A 25,588-nucleotide genomic window follows, 5' to 3' on the forward strand; every position below is an offset into this window, starting at 1 on the left:
AGCACACCTTGTGATGAATCACTCCGCCGCACCCATGGCATCCTCATAAGTCAAGAGTAAAAGTGTTCATAGCTTGCTGGCTAAAAGTGCTAGCTCCCTCCGTCCGCCTTGGAGAAACTCCAGCAAGGCACAACGGAAGGGGGAAGGCTAAGTGCTGTTTGCCTCCATAGCCTGAAGATCTCCCTCCATCTTAAAGAAAAGTCTAGTCCCTCTAGTGGGTCACTGGATTTATAGAGTGCTGTAAACTTTGAAAAAGTAAGTTTCATGCTTGAGCAGAGTTATTTTTAACAAATGAGTGTAATATATACAGTGTGATCTGGACTGCCTCTTCTCAGTTACACACAGAACATTAAACACTGTTAGTTTAAGCCTAAAACATTTTTCTTCTGAGGTTTTCTGTGCAGAGGATATTCACTGTTGTGTATCCAGAGAGAAGGGCTCTGTGAATTAAGACAGAAAATCAATAGCGCACTTTCTAATTTAAAAGCAATGATACACATTTTGTTTCACAAAGGAGCTCATTGAATTTCTGTTTAAAACAGAAATATATATAAAACCTGTGTACATCCTTGTTTGTTGCGCTTCGTTTTTTTTCTCCCCTCAAGCGAGAAGGTTAACTATTTTAGTTTACATGCCTACCTCCCCCAGAGTTGATGTTGCTCTATAGTGGTGATGTGGGAGTGTGTAGGTTTGACGCTAGGTAATATATCACAAGCTCCAGGGGGTCTCCCTGGTATGCTCCTCAATAATGAAGTTCATTCGTTAACCTCCCCTTCAAAGGCTAAGTTTTTCAACAGCCACTGCTACTCTTACTAGAGTCACCCACATAATCATGCTTTTGCCTCAGTCGGCGCCTCTGCAGCACATGAAGAATAAACAGGTCCATTACCAATCCCTCATGCCTGGTTCTGGGCATAATTATCACAGGGAAAATGACCTGCTCTATTTGGTTTGCCGTGGAGGGGGTGCAGAGGGATGCAGCGCCCCTAATCACCTACCCCTCTCTGTCCTGTTGGAGATGGAGAGGCTGGTTTTGGGGAGTCTTGCCAGTTCATTAGAATTCACAGGGTTCCACCTCCCCGCATAGCCAGACTAAGCCTCTTGCACAGGCTGGGATGCCTCTATAATCTCTCTCTCTCTCCCTCTCTCTTGCTGCCTCTCTCTCAAGCCTCATATGGCTTCCCCTCTATCCCCACAGACAGCTCCGCTCTAAAGACAGTCAGTACACATAGTGCAAATGTTATGTCCATTGATTTATTGGAGATGTATTTCCAAAACAATTGTCGGTGCTATCAAACATGCCTGTTTAGTTCTGCGAAAGCTTTCTGTCCGTTTTTCATGATCTCTATGAATATAGCCTAATGTGAATGTGCATTGAGCATAATTTTTATTCATTTGAAGCTCTACCAATTACATTAGTTTACTAGTACACTCCATTTTTGTATTCTAACGGCAACCTCTTTGTAATCCGTAATCAAATACTTTTCACTGTAAAAATGTATTGTTTTGACCCATTTTGATCAAAGGAGGAGCCAATTCTATTGTTTCTTGTAAACACATTTAGTGCCTCTTTGGAATAATTCTCTTATTGCAAAATAAGAAAAGCCCAAAGATAAAGGAATCGCCCCGTCATTGCAGTCTATTAAACCTAATGGAGCGATGACAACATCAACAACGTCAAACCACTACAAACTAGCTGCTGGGGGGGCATCTGATGTTTTCAATTAGAGAAGTGTGTTACTTATCAAATTGTTTACTACCAAATGTCTCTGTATTCCTTAATACCTGGAAGGGTCCTAATTTAATTTGGAGCAGACATGCACTACCCTGCACAACATTATCTGTGGCTTGGGTAAGTGCATGTTAAAGGACCAAGGCAGCCATTTTTAGCTCAATATAAAATAATTTCTGGGTAACAATTAAGTGCCTAACTGTGATTGTTTAAAATTAAAATGGTAAAAAATAAACTAAAATAGCTTCTTAGCAAAGAGCAAATTCTCAAGCAAGACTTCTGCTACAGTAGGACTGTCTGCGAGTGGTCTGAGTGGGGAGGGGAAAACTGAAAACTAGCTGTTACTGCCAGAGAGGTGTGGAACTCTCTTTCTTATTTTTCTTTTAACTAATTTACCACCTGGGGATATCACCAGGCAGGCCAAAACTCCATCCCACCACAACAGGCTGATATTTCAGACGTTCTTTTCAAACAGCTCGTACACTAAAAGGACATTTACATTAAATGTTAAATGGAACATTTCACAGTAATATTCCAACCTCATAGTGTGGAAAAATATACACTGAGTATACAAATCATTAGAAACATCGTCCTAATATTGAGTTGCACCCCCTTTTGCCCTCAGAACAACCTCAATTTGTCAGGGCATGGACTCTACAAGGTGTCGAAAGCGTTCCACAGGGATGCTGACCGATGTTGACTCCAATGCTTCCCACAGTTGTGTCAAGTTGGCTGGACATCCTTTGGGTGGTGGACCATTCTTTATACAGACAGGAAACTCTTGAGCGTGAAAAACCCAGCAGCATTACAGTTCTTGACACACTCAAACCGGTAGGAGTTCAGGTGGGCCTTTGTACTTCAGCAAACAAAGGAAAGGAGGGGTGCTCAATAACAATGACAAAAATCATGATAATGGCTTACCAAGAAAAGCTTCCAAAAGGACTAATTTGATGTAAAAAGGAGTTGGAGCACTCGACAATATAAGGCAAAGATGTATTTATTTTTGCATTCATTGTACATTGTACAGGATGCGAACAGGTGACTGACGTTGACACTCAAACCGGTGCGCTTGGCACCTACTACCATACCCCGTGCAAAGGCACTTAAATGTTTTGACTTGCCCATGGCACCTACTACCATACCCCGTGCAAAGGCACTTAAATGTTTTGTCTTGCCCATGGCACCTACTACCATACCCCGTTCATTTGAAAATTAATATTTTGTCTTGCCCATTCACCATCTGAATGGCACACATACACAATCCATGTCTCAATTATCTCAAAGCTTAAAAGTCCTTCTTTAACCTGTCTCCTCCCCTTCATCTATATTGATTGAAGTGGATTTAACAAGTGACATCAATAAGGGATCATAGCTTTCACCTGGATTCACCTGGGCATTGTGTCATGGAAAGGTGTTCCTAATGTTTTGTACACACAGTGTATAAAACACAGAAAAATCACATTTCTGGCTGTGCTGGGCCTTTAATAAATATCTTGATCTTTTGATATTTTCATTGCTTATTTCCATCATGACGCACATCTTTTCAAGTCTACTGAACCCTCTTCTGTGGAATATGTCGCAACTCTTCTCTTCTCATCCTTATTTAACACGTACTGTAAGAGCTTTAATGTAATTGACTTGTAAATATTATAATGTATGATTGCTCTCTCCCTGATTGGATGAGCTTGGACACAAAACAACTTTTTCTAGCTCTACTCTATAAATGATGTTGGTTGTAGACCTAGTAGCAGAGGTTGTAGTCATGTTTTATTCAACCACATTATAGTAAATAGACTGTCGTGACTTTAGTGACTTTGTGTATACAGTTATTATGTCACTGATGGCTGTGGCATAGACGTAGTTGTTGTAGTTGTAGTAATGGTGGACCGGCTCATATATGTCATTTTACTGAGACTTTTGTCTTTCGTCTGTGTGGCCTTACTGCTCTATAAATATGTATGGGTTTGTGAGCTGGGCTGAGGCTGATGCTGGACTGGCGTGGGGCTTCACATATGGAGAGGAGTCACTAATGGAGAGGTCACTGATCACACTGTCACTGTGTGTCAGTCAGTCAGCAGCCCACCACCCCCACTACCACCCACCACTCTCCACTACAGCTGCCTCTCTGCCTGCCTCACTATACCGCACTGCACTCCTCTGCAGGCATGACAGCATACATGTATGTTTCTAAACTCTCCACGCTCACATTTAAACCTCTTTAAATGCTCTGCTCCCCACCCCACTGAACGAAACCTCTTTTATTTTCCCTGAAATAGATATTCCCTTTGTTGTCAGTGTGATTTATTGAAGTCTTCCCCACAAGTGGAAGCCCCAGGAAATTGCCTGGAATGGCTCTAAATTGGTTTATGATTGTCTCGTATGGGTTGGTGCTGTTATGGTTTGATATTATGGCCTCCACTCCTTGGCGTTTATATTAAATCGACCTGTATTGTTTTCATTGGGTGTCTGTTGGACGTTGTTAATTCTACTTCAGCTGGGGGCTGGCAATACACACACACACATCGTCCATGTCACTCTACGGATTATTTGTTGTTGTATCTATCACTGATATGTGTCTTTTTCCTGGGATATAGAGGGGGGTGAGTGCTGAGTCCCTATGCGCTCTATGATCTGTGGTCTGGAGAGCTGTGGCAGTGGTGTGGTACCATAGGAGTTAATGTGGATCAGCTGCGTCCCAAGCCAGCCCAGCCCAGCTAGCGAGGGAAGGCGTGGGGTGCGGGATGTCTACTGACAGACTGCTAATGAGGCCATTATCGGCTCTGGTCCTCTCCTCTCCTCTGGGGCACCAGTAGAGGCTCTGCTTCTCCTCTCAATTGAATTCCATCCCACAGGGCTTGTTTACAATAAATACATTTGCTTGAATTAATCAGCGAGGAGCGCGAGACACTTGACTGGATCGGTGTTTATGCAGAGAGGCAGTGAGTATGGGCCCACTGCAGCCCGGCACAGCCCAGCTCTGCTCTGCTCAGCTCTTGACTGCTCCTAACTACAGCTAGAGCTGGCTCTCTGTGGACACACTGACACTGGCTCTGCACACACATCAGGGAGTCATTGATATTTCTTACCTCTCTGATTTTGGATAGGTTCAGTGAACACTTATGCAAGAAATAATGGGTACCAGTCCATCTTGAGGTGGAACTGAATAGAGATCAAAGAGTTACATCACCTGGGATATTTGTTGACCAAAACCCAGGAGGATATCCAATGTCATAATGTGTGGAGGTGGTATAACACACACACAACAGACAATTTAAACCAATGACAGCGGAGTAACGTTGCACAGTTCACAGATTACAATCATATAATTGATCTTACATTATATCACCACATTCATAAAAATACATTTGTTTTGTGATTCAGTCAATGTCAGTGATTTAGTCAATGAGTTCAGCAACACCTCAGTATTGGCATACTGTTATTGTGAATGGGTTGTAGTCAGGGGAATGTTCCATCATTGTGCAAAGTAGAGGAATTGGCCTTTCTGGCAGCAGCTGTGCTCAGAAACACCAGACATTTCCTGATTGTAGCTGGTCCAGAATGCCTGCACTTCTCACTGTGCCCAGGATAAAGTAGCTTTATCCAGAGGCAACCTTTATTGAGACCGATTATTACAGTATACAATCACAAACGATCATGTTTCTAAACTCAGCTAAAAAAGAAAGGTCCTCTCACTGTCAACTGCGTTTATTTTCAGCAAACTTAACATGTGTAAATATTTGTATGAACGTAACAAGATTCAACAACTGATACATAAAGTGAACAAGTTCCACAGACATGTGACTAACAGAAATGGAATAATGTGTCCCTGAACAAAGGGGGGGGGGTTTATTTTTTTATTTGTAATAATGACAAGTACAACAATACTGAATGAACACTTATTTTAACTTAATATAATACATCAACAAAATCAATTTAGCCTCAAATAAATAATGAAACGTGTTCAATTTGGTTTAAATAATGCAAAAACAAAGTGTTGGAGAAGAAAGTAAAAGTGCATTATGTGCCATGTAAGAAAGCTAACGTTTAAGTTCCTTGCTCAGAACATGAGAACATATGAAAGCTGGTGGTTGCTATTAACATGAGTCTTCAATATTCCCAGGTAAGAAGTTTTAGGTTGTAGTTATTATAGGAATTATAGGACTATTTCTCTCTATACGATTTGTATTTCATATACCTTTGACTATTGGATGTTCTTATAGGCACTTTAGTATTGCCAGCGTAACAGTATAGCTTCCGTCCCTCTCCTCGCTCCTACCTGGGCTCGAACCAGGAACACATCGACAACAGCCACCCTCGAAGCAGCGTTACCCATGTAGAGCAAGGGGAAAAACTACTCCAAGTCTCAGAGCGAGTGACATTTGAAACGCTATTAGCGCGCACCCCGCTAACTAGCTAGCCATTTCATATCGGTTACACCAGCCTAATCTTGGGAGATGATAGGCTTGAAGTCATAAACAGCGCAATGCATTGCGAAGAGCTTCTGGCAAAACGCACGAAAGTGCTATTTTGAATGAATGCTTACGAGCCTGCTGGTGCCTACCATCGCTCAGTCAGACTGCTCTATCAAATCATAGACTTAATTATAACATAATAACACACAGAAACACGAGCCTTGGGTCATTAATATGGTCGGATCCAGAAACTATCACGTTTATTCTTTCAGTGAAATACGGAACCGTTCCGTATTTTATCTAACGGGTGGCATCCATAAGTCTAAATGTTCCTGTTACATTGCACAACCTTCAATGTTATGTCATAATTACGTAAAATTCAGGCAAATTAGTTCGCAACGAGCCAGGCGGCCCAAAGTGTTGCATATACCATGACTCTGGTGCAATGAACGCAAGAGAAGTGACAATTTCACCTGGTTAATATTGCCTGCTAACCTGGATTTCTTTTAGCTAAATATGCAGGTTTAAAAATATATACTTCTGTGTATTGATTTTAAGAAAGGCTTTGATGTTTATGGTTAGGTACAGTCGTGCAACGATTGTGCTTTTTTCGCAAATGAGCTTTTGTTAAATCATCCCCTGTTTGGCGAAGTCGGCTGTCTTTGTTAGGAAGAAATACTCTTCACAGTTCGCAACGAGCCAGGCGGCCCAAACTGCTGCATATACCCTGACTCTGTTGCAGAGGTGACACATTTTCCCTAGTTAAAAGAAATTCATGTTAGCAGGCAATATTAACTAAAGATGCAGGTTTAAAAATATATACTTGTGTATTGATTTTAAGAAAGACATTGATGTTTATGGTTAGGTACAAGTTGGAGCAACAACAGACCTTTTTCGCGAATGCGCACCGCATCAATTATATGCAACGCAGGACAAGCTAGATAAACTAGTAATATCATCAACCATGTGTAGTTAACTAGTGATTATGATTGATTGATTGATTGTTTTTATAAGATAAGTTTAATGCTAGCTTGCAACTTACCTTGGCTTCTTACTGCATTCGTGTAACAGGCAGGCTCCTCGTGGAGTGCAATGTAAAGCAGGTGGTTAGAGCGTTGGACTAGTTAACCGTAAGGTTATATCCCCCAGCTGACAGGGTAAAAATCTGTCATTCTGCCCCTGAACAAGGCAGTTAACCCACCGTTCCTAGGCCGTCATTGAAAATAAGAATGTGTTCATAACCTGTCTGGGAACAACAGCCAGTGGAATCGCGTCGCGCGAAATACAAAACCTCATAAATGCTATAACTTCAATTTCTCAAACATATGACTATTTTACACCATTTTATAGATACACCTCTCCTGAATCGAACCACGTTGTCCGATTTCAAAAAGGCTGTACAGCAAAAGCAAAACATTAGATTATGTTAGGAGAGTACCCTGCCAAAAAAAATCACACTGCCATTTTCAAAGCAACTAGCATGCATCACAAATACCCAAAACACAGCTAAATGCAGCACTAACCTTTGACAATCTTCATCAGATGACACTCCTAGGACATCATGTTACACAATACATGCATTTTTTGTTCGATAAAGTTCATATTTATATATAAAAACAGCATTTTACATCGGAGCGTGACGTTCAGAAAATATTTTCCCTCAAATGCTTCGGTGAATCAGCGCTACAATTTACAAAATTACTATTCGAAAACATTGTTAAAATGTAATATTGTCATTCAAAGAATTATAGATTAACATCTCGTGAATGCAACCGCATTGCCAGATTTCAAAATAACTTTACTGGGAAATCACACTTTGCAATAAACGACGTGGTATGCTCAGAAAAATAGGCTAGGCGATACATGTTAGCGCCATCTTGGAACCATCTACAATCAAATATACTATTGTAAATATTCCCTTACCTTTGATTATCTTCATCAAAAGGCACTTCCAGGAATCCCAGGTCCACAACAAATGTAGTTTTGTTCGAAAAGTTAATAATTTATGTCTCAATAGTTCCTTCTTGTTAGCGCATTTCGAAGGCTACTAATAATGTACTGAAGCGCGCGGGACTTGTCGTCACGAATGTGCAAAAAATATATATTTAAGTTCGTTCAAACATGTCAAACGTTGTATAACATAAATCTTTAGGGCCTTTTTCAACCAGAGCTTCAATAATATTCAAGGCGGACGATTGCATTGTCTTACTAAACGTTTTGGAACAAAAGGGTTCCCATGGGCGCCCGCGTCACAGTAGTAATGGCCCTCCCCCTGTGACCAACTTCCCAAGCCTCTCTTTGGGTCAGTTTCTACCATAGAAGACTCAAACCACTTTGTAAAGACTGTTGACATCTAGTGGAAGCCTTAGGAAGTGCTAAATGATTAATAAGTCCCTGTGTGTTTCAATGGCAAAGGCTTGAAAGTGATTCCACAAATCAGATTTCCACTTCCTGTTAGGATTTGTCTCAGGGTTTTGACTGCTATATGAGTTCTGTTATACTCACAGACACCATTCAAACAGTTTTAGAAACTTTAGAGTGCATATCCTCTTCAGCGTCTCATCCCGTCAGCGGGATCAAAATCCAGCGAAAAATCATATCGCCATTAGCATAACAAAATTTAATAATTTGGAAAAAAAGGATTATTTTTTTTTTTTTTTCGTTTTATAGATACACCTCTCCTGAATCGACCCACGTCGTCCGATTTCAAAAAGGTTTAACAGGAAAAGCAAATCATTAGATTATGTTAGAGGAGTCCATCGTAAAATGCAGCAACATAGCCATTTTCCGACCAAACACATGCATCACAAATAACCAAAAAACAGCTAAATGCAGCACTAACCTTTTACAAACTTCATCAGATGACACACCTAGGACATCATGTTACACAATGCATGCATTCTTTTGTTCAATAAAGTTCATATTTATATATGAAAACAGCATTTTACATCGGCGTCTGACGTTGACTAACTATTTTCCCGTCAAATGCATCCAGGGAAACAGTGCTACATTTTACTGAATTACTATTTGAAAACATTTTTAAAATGTAATATTGTCATTCTAAGATTTATAGATGAATATCTCTTGAAAGCACCTGTCATACCAGATTTTAAAATAACTTTACTGGGTAATCACACTTAGCGATAAAAGGGGATGCGATACTCAGAAAATGAGCAATTAAATACAGCTCGGCGCCATCTTGGAACAATCGCATTTCACATCTAATGTTGTATAATATTGTCAATAATCCCTTACCTTTAGTTGTCTTCATCAGAAAGCACTTCCAGGAATCCCAGGTCCACAACAGATGTATTTTCGGTTGAAAAAGTCCATCCTTTATGTTCAATTAGCTTGCTGATGTTAGTGCGTCCGAAGGGCATATCCAACTAATCTGCCTTGCGCGCCACAGTGGTTTCGAAATAGTACTTTTTTTCACATTTAGGTTCGTTCAAACATGTCAAACGTTGTATAACATAAATCTTCAGAGCCTGTTTCAACAAGAGAGCCAATAAGATTCGAGGGGGACGATTTCAATGTGTTTCAAAACGTTTCCAAAGGTGGGGGTAGACAGGGCCGCCGGCGTCATAATGGTGATGGCCCTCCCGCTGTGACCAATTTCCAACGCGTCTCATTCACTGAGTTTCGACAGTGGAAGGATCAAAACACTTTGTAAAGACTGGCGACATCTTGTGGAAGCAATAGGAAGTGCTCAATAAACGATATCTCATGGTGTGAATTATAGGCGACGACGTGAAGTTGAGTCCACAATTCAGAATTCCACTTCCTGGTTCAATCGGTCTCGGGGTTTTGACTGCCATATGAGTTCTGTTATACTCACAGACACCATTCAAACAGTTTTAGAAACTTTAGGGTGTTTTCTATCCACAGGTATTAATTATATGCATATCCTAGCTTCTGAGTCTGATTAGTAGGCCGTTGAAAATGGGCACACATTTTTTCCAAAATGCGCTGTGGCGCCCCCTATCCTAGGGTAACGTCAAGAGGATATTCTAGTTACTGGGCAGGAGTAGTAACCAGATTAAATCGGGTGCGTTTTTTATCCGGCCGTGCAAATACTGCCCCCTATCCCCAACAGGTTATTAACTGACTTGCCTAGTTAAAAAATATTTATATAAAAAAGGGAAATCGGCTAATCGGTGGCCAAAAACACCAATTACCGATTGTTTTGAAAACTTGAAATCGGCCCCAATTAATCGGCCATTCCGATTAATCGGCCGACCTCTAGTCTTAGGCATCTCACAGTGTGGACATTGCAATTTATTGCCTTGGCAACATCTGCAGTCCTCATTCCTCTTTGCAGCTTGCCTAAGGTATGTTCACGCAGATGAGCAGGGACCCTGGGCATCTTTCTTTTGGTGTTTTTCAGAGTCAGTAGAAAGGCCTCTTTAGTGTCCTAAGTTTTCATAACTGTGGCCTTAATTGCCTAACATCTGTAAGCTGTTAGTGTCTTAACGACTGTTCCACAGGTGCATGTTAAATAATTGTTTCTGGTTCATTGAACAAGCATGGGAAACAGTGTTTAAACCCTTTACAATGAATATTTGTGATGTTATTTGTATTTTTACGAATTATCTTTGAAAGACGTGGTTCTGAAAAAGGGACGTATCTTTTTTTGCTGAGTTTATATGTCACTCTCAGGATACATTGTGGCTTGTATGTCTTGTCTGTCCTTACTGTGTCAGTGATGCTTTCACACAATGTCCTCAACCAAGGTTTTACAAAACTCATACATATTCACATACAGTGAACAGACACAATCCACACAAACAAACTCAAGCAGTTGCATGCGCTCGCCCCTCTATCCATTCCACTCTCTCTTTCACACACAGACACTGTAGTGTAGATGTTCCTTTCCTTTAAGCTAAACTGTTGTTATCTGCAGTCATCTGAACATTTGGGAAGAGAGTGCAGATCAGAGTGCAGCCAGGAGAGAGTGGGTGTGTGTGAGGTCACAGTGGGGCCCGGCCGCCCAGGGGCCAAAGCCATGCGGTTTTATAAACAAGGAACTCACAGCAACAGCAGTGAGATGGCCCATGGTTTAAGACTGACTGATACTGTAGCAAGTAGCAGCACATGGCCAAGGCAACCACACCACATTGTTGTCTGTGCTGAAAGTGACAGTTTAACTTGGCCCTGCGTGACTCATGTAGAGAGCAACACAGTGTCTTGTGGTTAGAAACCCAGCATGAGAAACAAACACTAGGTTTCAGTGTGACAGGGGATTGAAATGTGTTTACCACCACATTGTTTTCACTCGTTTGTAACCATGACATGCTTCGTTTGAGGATATCTGCATCTGAATGATGTTTTGTGCAGTGACCGTTCGGTTCTGACATTACATGAGATAATGTGTTAATTGTGCCTCAAATGGATCCTGTAGAGGTTGTAATGAAACACGTTCATTTTCTAGATTTATGGCGTCATGGGCAGGAGGTTCATTTGCATACTTCATGTATCATAGGTCGTGATTCCTACTATATACATAGTATACCCTTCCTGCAGCAGTCCCAAAATGACAAGTTGGCTGTAGACGTGTACACATGGTGGAATATGGTAGCCTGATGACATCCGCTGCTCTGTCGTTCGCTACATACTTTAGTCTGAGACTGCCATCATTGAAGTTGTTTGTGGTGACGAGGTGCACCAGGGGCGTTGTACCAAACAAAGTCATCAGCGATTGGATCGTCTCTAACTAATCAGTGTATCAAATCCAATGAAGAATTTTCAAACCGCTGCTTTACCCACGTGTGTTCTGGCTCAGACCCAACCCATTGGTTTCTGGACCAATCAGACGGCCCCGAATATGTTTGCATTCAGTGAAGGGATTGGGGAGGTCCTCAGATCCAGAATCATTGCGGAGAAGAAACTAACGTCAGTGGGTGTGGTGTAGTGTTTGGCCAGATCAAGGGGTCTGGGTAGTCAGGCAAGTAAATATGGAACATTATATTTGCCAAATCAATGTTAGATAATAATGTCAAAATCAACGTTGACTGGACATGTCAAAAATAGCAAATTAATTTGGTAAAACTGAATAATTCTAAACGTTTAACATGAAAATATGTCTGAAAGATATTGCCATGAAATAAATAATGCAATGAAATATTTAGCATTTCGAGAGCTTGGGACTATAAGGTTTTATCACCAAAAAAGATTATTCTGAGATAATTGGCTTTACATTTCTGAACTCTCAGTGGTTTGAATGGTGTCAGCAATTTTATTATTGTATTCTTTTGAACTTAACAACATGAATTGGGGTATTTAGAGTACTATATACAGTAGGTAGAGAATGTTGAACAGAACAATTTTGACAAAAAATATAGATAGAACCTTATAGTACCAAGCTTTTGATTTATCTTGAGAAGGGATGATATGAACACCAGCTTATTTATGGACATTCTAAATGAAACCCGGTTATTGGCCAGAGCCGGATTGCACTAAAACCAGAATATTGTATCAGAAAGTGCCAGCTGGTAAGGGTCTGAACAGATTATTATATGAGGGATGGAGAGAGAGAGAGGAGTGAGGGAGAGAGTGAGGAGTGAGTAAGTGAGGGAGGGAGAGAGAGAGAGGGAGAGAGAACGAGAGAGAGGGTGGTAGAAAACGATAGAGAAACTCATCCGCCAGTCACTGTGGGGTGGAGGGGATCAGCCAAACCCTTTCGTCACTATCTCTCCTTCCTCACCTGCCAGAGCCTGTGTGTTTGAGCCTAGCGAGAGGGGGAGAGGAGGAGAGAGGTGTGTGAGTCCTGTGGAGAGGTCAGGGGAAGGGGCTGAACCTCCACTCGTTTGTCTGGGCTCCACCGCTGCTCTGGAGGCAGACTGAGTAGTAATATCTATCTACACACTCAGAGAGGAGAGGAGGAGACGGCTTTTGCTATCACTGAGCCACAGGGAATTAGACAGCCTCTCTCTATATTCTCTCCCTTTTGCTCTCTGTTTTTACATGATCTCCTTCCCTCATTCTCTTATTGAACGTATTCATCTACTTGTATTTCTCTTCCCTTTTCTCTCTATTCCAGTCTCTCTTTCTCCTTCTGTTTTCCTATTTTCTCCTTCTGTTTTCCTATTTTGAAAGCAGAGAAAAAGGGAATGGAAAAAATGTCTGGCAGTGCTACTGTTATGACTTTATCCTGGCACTAAAAGATAAGCAAGACAAGATAGTAAGAGTGTGCTATGCCTATCGAGCCCTCAGACAAGCCTCAGTACTGCAATCAGTGGGAAAGGGGCCAGGTTCCCTGCCTGAGCTGTCAGCGCCCCCACTGGCTGCCTGCTGTGCCAATCAAAGGCAGGGGGCGGGGAGCAGGCAGACATTTGCACTGATGTCACAGTCACATGGATTCTCGTGTGGTCATGCTCGGAGGCAGAGAGACAGAGCTGTGCTGGCCAGCTGCTGCTGAGACAGCAGTGGAGGGCTTTGAGCTGGTGATAGTGCTCTCTTATGGACTCGGAGCTTAATGATGTATTTTGTGATTTCAGCTATGAAAGGTAAGAGCAGAATGCATGCATGCTGTTTCCACGGTGCAGTAGGCAGCCAGAGTAACACATAGGGAAGTGAAGCTTCTCTCTATTCACTGCCTGCCAACTCAATTTCAGCCGCTTGTAAGAAAAGAGTGTAAGAGAGTGGGAGGGAGAGAGAGAGGGAGAGAGGGAGTGAGAGGTAGAGAGTAACTGCGTCTGTATGTGTTTATTACCAGGGAATTAAGATGTTGAAATATATATTTTCCTCCATGAGCAGCTATTCTTTATTTCCTATTCTGGAAGGAAATTAAGTTTGAAATTCTAAATGGATGATAAGACGTGTGTAATGGGATGTTTGGATGTTTCTCTAAAGTGAATAGGATTGTTACTTTCAGTGCTGGTGTGTGTGTTTAAGAAATAACAGCCAGTGTGCTCATAATGGTCTCTGTTTGATGTGAAATACAGCCCTCAAGCTCTTGAAACAGTTTCAAGTTTTGGGGGTTAGACATGGGGGAGTGGACGAGGTGAGAGGACAGGGAGTCCTGGGCTGACGAGGGACGGAGGACGAGGGGGTTCAGGTGTTTCTGTCGCAGTTCCTTCTCCTTGGCTCTTAATCTGGTTGTTCTAGTCCAGAGGACGTGTCTGTCTGTTCGGAGGGTTGAATTGCGTGGTAGACTGGCAGTGTTGAATGTGGGTCGCAGACGAGGTGACACTGGCAGACTGGGATTCTTTGAGTTGATACTGGTGTGTGTCTGTGTGTTGTGTTCCACTGACCTATTTGTTGGGTAGTAGGGTATACATGCATGGCCATGGGAGCAAGGCTGGGTCCTCCTCCCAGTCTCAGTGTCATGATCCTGCATGCATAATCCCAGTCATACCCCTCCCCACCCCCTATCATACAGTCACACACACACTGCACACACACACACACACACACACACACACACACACACACACACACACACACACACACACACACACACACACACACACACACACACACACACACACAGAAAATAGTCACATGAAGCACAGGCAGCTGTCACTGTATATTAGATGGGAAGTTGCAGGAAAGGAAAAAAGCAATTGGATCCTAACATTAGTAGTGCTTCTGATGCCTCTGTTCTTTGCCCTTCTGACTCACTGTCTGCATTGCTATATCCTTACCACTCAGTGCATGTCTAATACATACAGTGTGTGGAAACATGTTTGTGCATTTTCCACCACGTTCTTATTTCATATTTATAGACATGTATACATTTAGATGATGTACAATACACTGAGACTTGAGAATTCTGAGAATATGATCTTGACCACCTCTGTACAGGGAGGGAGAATTGTGTGACAATTATTTGAATATGCACTTGATCACAATTTGTGAGAATCCTGTGATAAAGTGAGATTACATAGTTGACAGCGATGTGTGAGAATTGTGTGAAGTTATGGGAGAGTGACATGTGACCCTGAGGCAAGTATGAAAAATCAGCACTCTGACCCAATGCCCTTTTTTATAGACTTTTATCTTGAGTATAGAAAATGGGGAAATTAATATTTATTTATGGGTGTGACTGTCCAAAGTCCAATATATTTTTTTCCCTTTTCTGTTTTTAGATGCAACTTCTGTTATTATTCAAGACGTATTTATTACTGTATAAGGGCAGGTCTGCATTGAGTCAATATGTATGTATTACTGTATAAGGGCAGGTCTGCATTGAGTCAATATGTATTTATTACTGTATAAGGGCACATCTGCATTGAGTCAATATGTATGTATTACTTCATAAGGGCAGGTCTGCATTGAGTCAATATGTATGTATTAATTTATAAGGGCAGGTCTGCATTGAGTCAATGTGTATGTATTACTTTATAAGGGAAGGTCTGCATTGAGTCAATATGTATGTATTACTTCATAAGGGCAGGTCTGCATTGAGTCAATATGTATGAATTACTTTATAAGGGCAGGTCTGCATTGAGTCAATATGTATTTATTACTTTTTAAGGGCAGGTCTGCATTGAGTCAATATGTATTCATTACTGTATAAAGGCAGGCCTGCATTGAATCCATACACCAATAGTGTCATTATTCATTTCAATTTATCTCATCACAATACATAAATGAGCTGGAATCGATTTTTCGAGGATTTGAATCCTTTCCAAACAGATTTCTGTTTGATGGCTAAGATAGAGGAGTTGTGTATTGATATTTATTATACAAGAGATGAATGTGTTTTACATGTCGCTACCTTCCAACAGAGATTCGCTCGCTCACTCACTCACTCACTCACTCACTCACTCACTCACTCACTCACTCACTCACTCACTCACTCACTCACTCACTCACTCACTCACTCACTCACTCACTCACTCACTCACTCACACACACACACACACACACACACACACACACACACACACACACACACACACACACACACACACACACACACACACACACACACACACACACACCACTGCCTCTCAAGTACCTAATTACCTGTAATGGAAACATCCCTCTCATTACCCCATGCAAATTAGCTAGCCTACTCAGCACAATTAAGATGAAAATTCCAAATATGAATTACATAATTAAAGAAAGACATTTGATGTACCAAAAGACAGAAAAAAATAAGTGTATTTCATCTACATTATAATTAACCCTTCATCAAGAGCATTAATGTAGAGGGACGTAGCAGTGCTTTTTGAAACCACTCCAAACGGATCGTTCCAATACCAAGCTGTTGTGTTGCATACAGGCAGCGCATAACTATGCCATTTACCACAAGTGTTTACTAGATTGTAAATAATGTTCAGGGGATGGAGACAACATACAGCTAAATTCCATGTGATGGGTGGTTTAAGGGTACGTTAACAAGGCAGTAAATATTTGCTGTAGGTTTGGTGCTCTTTGTCTCTTCCTATCAGCAAGCGGGTGAAGTGCTCTTGACTAGCGCCTGCGTGCTGCAGGGCTTCCCACATCACAGCAGAGGTTAACAAGATTGGCTATTATCCAGTTAGGGACTGAGGACACTGAAAGCCAGGAAAAAATCACCACAGATTAAGGGGAAGGCAAATTTTAGCCCACCAGCGGGGATTACATATAAGAGTTACCAGGTAAGGATGTTTGTTACAAGGTCCCGTTTTGTATTCATATCAGATCAACAAAAATGAACATAATTTTGTCTGAATAGTCTCACCACAATAAGTCAAATCCTAAACATTTTCTAAATCAAAATAATAATTTCCGCATAATTTTGTATCTTATCCTATTAAATTGGCTATTTGTTTATGCAAATATTTTAGTTCGATTTCATATTCTCAGAGGCCATCCAACCACAATTATTAGTAATGCTAACAGCCGTCTCTTTGACAGAGATGTGGTGTGTTTTGGAGCCATGTATGCTCAGATCTCTCCCTGCACAGTGCCTTTGTTAAGGTTGCATTTCCACAGGTTATTAATGTGTGAGTTGTGGCGCTGTCTGGAGCGTGCTGTGTGACACGTCCTGGCTGCGTGTAGACGGACTGGTTAATGAAATATTGACTGCCCATTGAGAGCATGGATTTTTGATTTAGCTCCAGAGAGGCTCCGAGGACAGGGACGTGTAGTCTGGAGTGAGAGAGGAGACTGCAGGAAGGAGACTGAGCCTGACACAGCCAGGGCAGAACCCAGCACCGATGCTCCTACCCTGTACCCTGCCTTCTATGGCTGTGGCTATGGCTATACTGTGCACTGATATGCCCAGGCCTCCACTCTAGCACTTGCGGATGCCTGACAGCTTGGCAAAGCGACTGGGTGCCAGTCACACCTCACACTCACTGACTTGAGGTTGTATCGGTTCACACTCTCCTGTCTTAGTTGTGGCTCATTTCCTGCTTTAACTCTCATTCTGTTTATAAGTGCACACTCATATGGATGCTTTGAAGTGTCTTCCCATCCTACAGCATTTATTAGTGCCTACTATACAATAGTGCTATAATACTCCCTCCCTCAGCGTACCTCATAACACACTCAGCACAGGTCCACCAGGTCCTGCTGCACCGACCAAATCACTCCACCGCAACATTCAAATACGGAAGAGAAATGTATTATTTTACACAGAAATGTAGATGAACAATTGTTTTTCATCTTTGAGAGAGAAAGGCAGAGATAGGTAGGGAAATACGGAGAGAGAGGGACAGATAGAGAGGGAGGAAGGAAGGGAGAGAGATTAGAGGAGTGTATTGAGAGTACCCAGTGGATTGTGCACTAAGAGTAGAGAGGGGATTATCGTGCTGTTACTGTCTGTCTTCAAAGGGCCTTTGGAAAGGGACAGCTTTGTATGCAGCATCAGTGTTTATCTGTGGTCTCAGTATCCCTTGCCCTATTGTCTGGCTGTGCATTACACTATTTCCATGATATGCCTACACTTTCACAATGGATACAATTTCAACACAATGTCATTTTATGTTCTATATGTTATCGATCTGATATTATATCCATGGTGTGTTTCTCTGTGCATTTTTGCTGGCACTCTCCTGCACCTGCAGTGCCCTCCCAAGCTCTTTATGCCGGGGCCAAGAAGTTAACAGCGGTTTAGCGGATTGAAGAAGGGAAAGGTTTTCTGAGTACTTTTATTCTGTGCGTGTCTTGTAGCATTGCCTTTTTTCTCCGCAGGTCTCTCGAGGGCTGTCCACTGGCCTTTTGAAGTAGCATCAAAGAGGAAATGAGGGGGGGAGAAAAAGCATTATTGATTTTGCGTTTTGTCTGACTCAAATGCTGAGGAATAAAGACACATAAGGAGAGAGGTGTTGGCATCAGCGGTGCTCTGAGAGAGAAGGGGGAGGGAGATGGAGAGATGAGGGAATGATTGAGACATATAGGTGAGGAACTCCAGACAGTTAATGCATCTCTCCCCAGAGCCTCCTGCTCTGTTCAGTCTGGCTGTTTCTCCTGTTAGCTACCTTTGTGCTCCTCTCTAATGCTGCAGTAAATAAAGCCCATTAAAGAGACAGACCTCTAGTCTCTCCACCTCCATGTCAGATATCTTATCTCCGACTCTATCAGGTTGGTGTCATCATCTCACAGCATCCCGCAGTTGACCTGCTTTTCTCTGAAAAGCCAAGCTGCTCAGTTCTCAGCTGTAATCAAATTTGCGTGCTAGGCACAGTTGAAGTCTGAAGTTTACATACACCTTAGCCAAATACATTTAAACTCAGTTTTTCACAATTCCTGACATTTAATCCTAGTAAAAATTCTCTGTCTAAGGTCAGTTAATTCCCTGTCTTAGGTCACCACTATATTTTTAGAATGTGAAATATCAGAATAATAGTAGAGAGAATGATTTATTTCAGCTTGTATTTCTTTCATCACATTCCCAGTGGGTCAGAAGTTTACATACTCTCAATTAGTATTTGGTAGCATTGCCTTTAAATTGTTTAACTTGGGTCAAACGTTTTGGGTAGCCTTCCACAAGCTTCCCACAATAAGTTGGGTGAATTTTGACCCATTCCTCCTGACAGAGCTGGTGTAACTGAGTCAGGTTTGTAGGCCTCCTTGCTCGCACACGCTTTTTCAGTTCTGACAACATATTTTCTATGGGATTGAGGTCAGGGCTTTGTGATGGCCACTCCAATACCTTGACTTTGTTGTCCTTAAGCCGTTTTGCCACAACTTTGGAAGTATGCTTGGGGTCATTGTTCATTTAGAAGACCCATTTGCGACCAAGCTTTAACTTCCTGATTGATGTCTTGAGATGTTGCTTCAATATATCCACATAATTTTCCCTCCTGCAGCAAAGCACCCCCACAACATGATGCTGCCACCCCCGTGCTTCATGGTTGGGATGGTGTTCTTCGGCTTGCAAGCCTCCCCCTTTTTCCTCCAAACATAACGATGGTAATTATGGCCAAACAGTTCTATTTTTGTTTCATCAGACCAGAGGACATTTCTCCAAAAAGTACAATCTTTGTCCCCATGTGCAGTTGCAAACCGTAGTCTGGATTTTTTATGGCAGTTTTGGAGCAGTGGCTTCTTTCTTGCTGAGTGGCCTTTCAGGTTATGTCCATATAGGACTTGTTTTACTTTGGATATAGATACTTTTGTAGCTGTTTCCTGCAGCATCTTCACAAGGTCCTTTGCTGTTGTTCTGGGATTGATTTGCACTTCTCACACCAAAGTACGTTCATCTCTAGGAGACAGAACACTTCTCCTTCCTGAGCGGTATAACGGCTGCGTGGTCCCATGGTGTTTAAACTTGCTTTTTATTGTTTGTACAGATGAACGTGGTACCTTCAGGTCTTTGGAAATTGCTCCCAAGGATGAACCAGACTTGTGGAGGTCTACAATCTTTTTTCTGAGGTCTTGGCTGATTTTTTTTATTTTCCCATGAAGTCAAGCAAAGAGGCACTGAGTTTGAAGGTAGGCCTTGAAGTACATCCACTGGTACACCTCCAATTGACTCAAATTGTGTCAATTAGCCTATCAGAAGCTTCTAAAGCCAATTTTCTGGAATTTTCCAAGCTGTTTAAAGTCACAGTCAACTTAGTGTATGTAAACTTCTGACCCACTGGAATTGTGATACAGTGAATTATAAGTGAAATAATCTGTCTGTAAACAATTGTTGGAAAAATGACTTGTGTCATGCACAAAGTAGATGTCCTAACCGACTTGCCAAACAGAGTTTTAATGACTCCAACCTAAGTGTATGTAAACTTCCGACTTCAAATGTCAGTGTGAAGTGGCCGGCTGGAAGAGAAGAGGAGCATTGTTTGTGTGCTGTTTTACCCTGACATCTCCGATCTCAAGGGTTGGCTGTAATTGACCTCAGAGTGATATAAGCAAGTCCCTTTCTGAATAAAGCTGACACCACCCTCTCCCTGTTCTACTCAGCACTGTTATGTTATATTATGTTACATGCATGTTATAGCTAGCTACAGTAGATTAACATGGTAAGTGGGACAGGGGTACCTAATGTCAGAGGTTAAAGATGGGTCATGCTGGGGTATGCATCTGGTCTCCATGGAGAACTGCTATAGCTCATAAATGGATCCAGGGAAGGAATGGGGGCTGATGAATGAGTAGTAGCTGGAATTTTGATTAAATCAGGGAACAGGCAGGGGAAAAGCCACATTTAACAAAGATCGTCTCAAGACTCACCGTGACACAACGTGAGTACAAAAGGCAGGGAACAGTGTAAGCAGATTGATTAAATGTCCCTGCCTTCAGGGGGCTACTTGTGGGATGGCATCATTTAGACCAGGCACCTGCATGTCCTTAAGCCTATAGAGAAACACAACCAACCTCAGGTGGAGTAGTACCTACAGCACTATGAGGCGCTGTAGGTAATGGAAAACGGTGACCTCTGGCCCCTCCCCATCCGAGAGCCTCTATCCTGACTCTGGTTAGTGTTGCCACAACACAGCAGAATGGAGGGAGGAATGCCTCATAGAGCCCCATGCAGGCCCCAGACTGAAACTATCTCTCAAGGTTACAGGCTTTAGGAACTACTTCTCCATGCATCTTATTATGATCGTCATAAATAACAAAGGGAAACAGCCTTGTTTTAACAGGCCACTTAGATTAGATTTTTATGCACATATATTTGTTAGAAATAAAATAAATGCTGCTTCCGTACTAATTACAAGATGAAAGGAATTAAATGATGTTATGCAGTGCAATGAACTTAGTTTGAAAACAAAGGACATAGCATATTCAGGAGCATAATGCTATTGAAAAAAATACCTCTTTATCAGAGCCAATCATTTATTGACAACTTTTTTTCAATTTGTAAATAAGCCCAAATGTATTCAAACCAGTGTGATGTCAATTTCATAGATCCTTTGACCCTACAGATTGTTTTGGTTCACTTAAAATGACATCAAACATTCCAGTGTATTTGCTCCACAGTGAGTGGAGCAGTGGGGCCAACACAGGAGGAATCTGACAGAGACATTGTGTGGGTGTGTCAGGTCTCAGTGAGAGGGAGTGAGGGTGGTGGTAGGCTGGCAGTAGAGAAGCCCTTGACCTTTCTGAGATGAGCCCTCACCCTGCCCCCTATGGCTACATAGAATATCTGATTGCTGATTATGTGTTCCCTCCCCGTCGTGCTGAGGGGTTTGCATGTCGCCATCCATCCCTTCCCAGCTGAACTGATTAATGTAAGGAGCTAAAGATTCTACATCTCAGAGAGATTGCAAAAAGGCTCTCGCAGAGCCTGGTAATCTAGAGTGCAGCTGGCAATCACCCAGTGCTGGCTCGAGAGGCTTTTTGGGTTGTTGTTTTGTTTTTGTTTTGAAGTCGTTTTTGGGGGGTGTTGATGTCTTGGTTCCCCTGGGCTATTCTTGTTTCAGGATGAGAGCGCTCCGTGTGCTGAGCGCAGGTCCTTGTCTGCCTGGCTCCCCGGCTGCTGCAGCCCAGCCCGGCCCAGCCTCCTGAACAACAGCAGCGTCAGCACAGCCCCTCGCTCAAAGTCCCAGGATGTGCTTATGATCACCCTCTTACAGGAGGAGACCAATTTGGGCAGAAAAATGTACTTCATCCCAGATATGAAAAAAGCTCTTTGCTCATTTTCAGAGCTCCCAGACACCAATACAGGGAACAGAAGCATCAGATAAATTAAAAGAAATTGCTCCTCTGCTGCTTCAAGAGAACTTGTGTTTTAGAATTTTATTTGAACTCTATATTAGGCACAATTTGCTGACTGTTTAATTGATATTTGCAGCAGTGAACAAATATATTTTTTTATTTCAGAAAAGCTGGCATGACTGCTTTACTTGCTTGAAGGGATCTGTCACAAAGTTACAAATCAGCCGCTGTCTTCTTCAAGATTTGTTTTTATCAATAGTTGGAGGGGAGTGGAGCTCTGCATGGTTCAGTCCTGTTTCCTCTGCACTGGTGGCTGTATTAATGCCTTTCATGTGTGACTTTAGGGCGACTGAGAAGGAATCTGCCCGAACTGTTCTCAATTATTATCAAAGCCATGGAGTCCACTCTGTCATCTACTAGACGTACAATACAATATATGTATTGTTATACATATACTTTATGATTGCTGGGAAACACACACACACACACACACACATTCTTACATATACACACACGCATACCCAACCAAGCTTTATCTGCTCTCACACACACACACACACACACACACACACACACACACACACACACACACACACACACACACACACACACACACACACACACACACACACACACAGATAGAGAGAGAACCTTCATGCGTTCATGTGTTCATACATTCCTGCACACTTGAAAGCTAATTTATAGCATATCTATGCTGCGATGACTAAATCTGCTATATCTGTGCTCCACACTAAAGTTAATAGAGGAGCAGATGAGACACCATCAGTGCTCACAGAACAAATGGCTATCATCTGTGCTCGGCTACCTTTAGTAAATGAAATGTTTCAGCAGATCCACTGCTGTGATGAGAGAGACACATGTTCCGTGTGAGAGCCCTAACCACAGACGGCTGGGGAGAGCCTCCCAGACACAAACAGAGGGGGGGCTGTATTTTTGTTGCTGAGTGTGAGAGACATCGAGAGAAGGATGTGTTCACTTTGCATCTGACGCTCGTATGGTGGGGGGCATGTCGTTTTATGGACTCTGTGTGTCTGAGATGAAGAAATTAATTCATTTGTGAGCTGTATTTGCATTTGTGGGATTGATTATTTGCTTTATTGCTTGCTTTCCTGTTGGATTTTTTTTGCAATATCAAGTTACATGAAATTGCATATTTTGCAGAATATAATCCCCAAACCTTACTGGCCTCTAAATTGGTACCATTACGTACCGTTAAAGCAACATGCATTGTCTTAGTGGTCAACCTGTGTGCTACAGTATAACATAGACGATGATCAGACTGATGATCTGCAGCAAAGTACCTTTGGGATACGATACCATCTCAATGGGCAATGCAGGGATGAGAACTCTGTTTTGATCTTTGACACATTTCATGGGCATTGATCATATGATGCTCTAGTCTTTGATCTAACAGTGGAAAATGTTGTTTCTTGGTTCTCTGGTTCTGAGATTATTATAATTTATACATGAGGGATTTGTTTTTTTGCCAAGCTTGAGCAATCTCAAGTAAAAACACTGGGCTATTGTCTCTATTATTTATATCATTAGCATCTCCTATAGAAATTAAACAGGGAACACTATTAGAAAAAAGGGTTCCAAATGGGTTCTTTGGCTGTCCCCATAGGAGAACCTTTTTTTGTTATAGGTAGAACCCTTTTTGGTTCCAGGTAGAGAAAGGGTTCTACATTGAAGACAATAGGGTTCTACCTGGAATCAAAAGGGTTTTGCCTGGAACTAAAAAGGGTTCTTCAAAAGTTCCCCTATGGGGACAGCCAAAGAATCCTTTTAGGTTCTAGATATACGTTGAACCTAAAAGGATATAAAGTATTCAGTGGATTTGAAACACAGATTCAACCAGAAAGACCAGGGAGGGTTTCCAATGTCTTGCAAAGAAGGACACCTACAGTATTGGTAAAAATTTACAAAATGCAGATGTTGAATATCCCTTTGAGCATGGTGAAGTTATTAATTACACTTTGGATAGTGTATCTATAGTACACCCAGTCACTACAAAGATACAGGCGTCCTTCCTAACTCAGTTTCCGGAGAAGAAGGAAACCGCTCAAGCACAATTACCTAAAACACAAGGCCAAATCGACACAATGTTCCTGAGTGGCTGAGTTGGAATTTAAACTTAAATCTACTTGAAAATCGAAGACAAGACCAGAAAATGGTTGTCTAGCAATGATCAACACCCAATTTGACAGAACTTGAAGAATTTAGAAAATAATAATGGGTAAATGTTGCACAATCCAGATAAGCTCTTAGAGACTTACCCAGAAATACTCACAGCTGTAATCACTGCCAAAGGTGCTTCTACGAAGTATTAAATCAGGGGTGTGAATACTTATGTAAATTTCTGTATTTCATTTTCAATACATTTGCAAAAATGGCTAAAAACATGTTTTCAATTTGTCACGATGGGGTATTGTGTGTAAAAATATCTATTTAATTCATTTTGAATTCAGGCTGCAACATAACAAAATGTGGAATAAGTCAAGGGGTATGAATACTTTCTGAAGGCACTGTATATGGATGGAAAGACATAATTCAAATAATGTGTTCACTTATACTCTTGAAGAGTGTGTGAATATGTTTGATACATTTCTCCCTCAGATGTAGCTTTGGAAAGACATGCAGTATTTTATAAAAACTCTACTACTGCTAGTACTTTTTCATACAACCTAGGGCTGCAGATGTTTTATAGGCAAATATTTCTGGACAAATTCTTTGTTTCCTAAAGAAACCACAAACAGTGCACTTTCCTCCAAACCATCTGATATAGAATTTAAGAACTGAACAAACCCCATTGTACTCATAAAGGAAAAAATGTACTTACACAATTAGTTACAGCACTGCAGTTACAATTACCTGGTAGTATCGCTGTTCAGTGCCGCATCATACTTGTTTAAGATGATTACAGTCAAAACACAGACCTCCTGTTAAACAAAGACTTGTCGACTTTGGAGTAAAGTACAGCATTTGATTATTTATTCACTGTCTTTCACCTTTTGTAGAAACTCAGAAAAAGCAGTATGATTTATTTTATTAGCCCAGTATCACTTCAAGGCAATCCAGGGAGAGTTAGGTTGTATTGTACACTGAATGTTATCCATTGCAACAGAAATGGTATGGATGTTATACATGTATGCTCGTAAAATATATTTAATGTCTCAACAGCATATCCCTTGAGTGACTACAAATAACTATACAAGCCTCAAATTAGGCTTATTTTTTTTTAACTACAGGAAAGGCATTCTTCAGATTAATTTCAGTGTATGGCTCCCTTTGTGGAGGAAACAAATTGGGCTTTATGGAATTAGTTTGTTTGCTGCATGAATCTCAAATCTATTCCTGGAACATATGATTGTGTTTAACATGATTT

General features: G+C 41.5%; 1 protein-coding gene across 3 annotated transcripts in view; it reads left to right on the forward strand.

Moving 5' to 3' along the window:
- The window catches only part of LOC106573506 (nuclear receptor ROR-alpha A), a 270,918-nt gene that overhangs the window by 194,479 nt on the left and 50,851 nt on the right, over positions 1 to 25,588 (forward strand). Inside the window, exon 1 of one of the 3 annotated variants that reach the window (XM_014148628.2) lies at positions 13,487 to 13,649. The exons of the other annotated variants lie outside the window; for them this stretch is intronic. Within the exon in view, the coding sequence (XP_014004103.1) occupies positions 13,619 to 13,649 (31 nt within the window). The 5' untranslated portion in view covers positions 13,487 to 13,618. Of the gene's footprint in view, positions 1 to 13,486; positions 13,650 to 25,588 lie in introns of those variants that run through there. 3 annotated transcript variants of the gene reach the window in all.

Source organism: Salmo salar, chromosome ssa16 (genome assembly GCF_905237065.1).
Source record: "Salmo salar chromosome ssa16, Ssal_v3.1, whole genome shotgun sequence".
In the NCBI taxonomy this organism is placed as follows: Eukaryota; Metazoa; Chordata; class Actinopteri; order Salmoniformes; family Salmonidae; genus Salmo; species Salmo salar.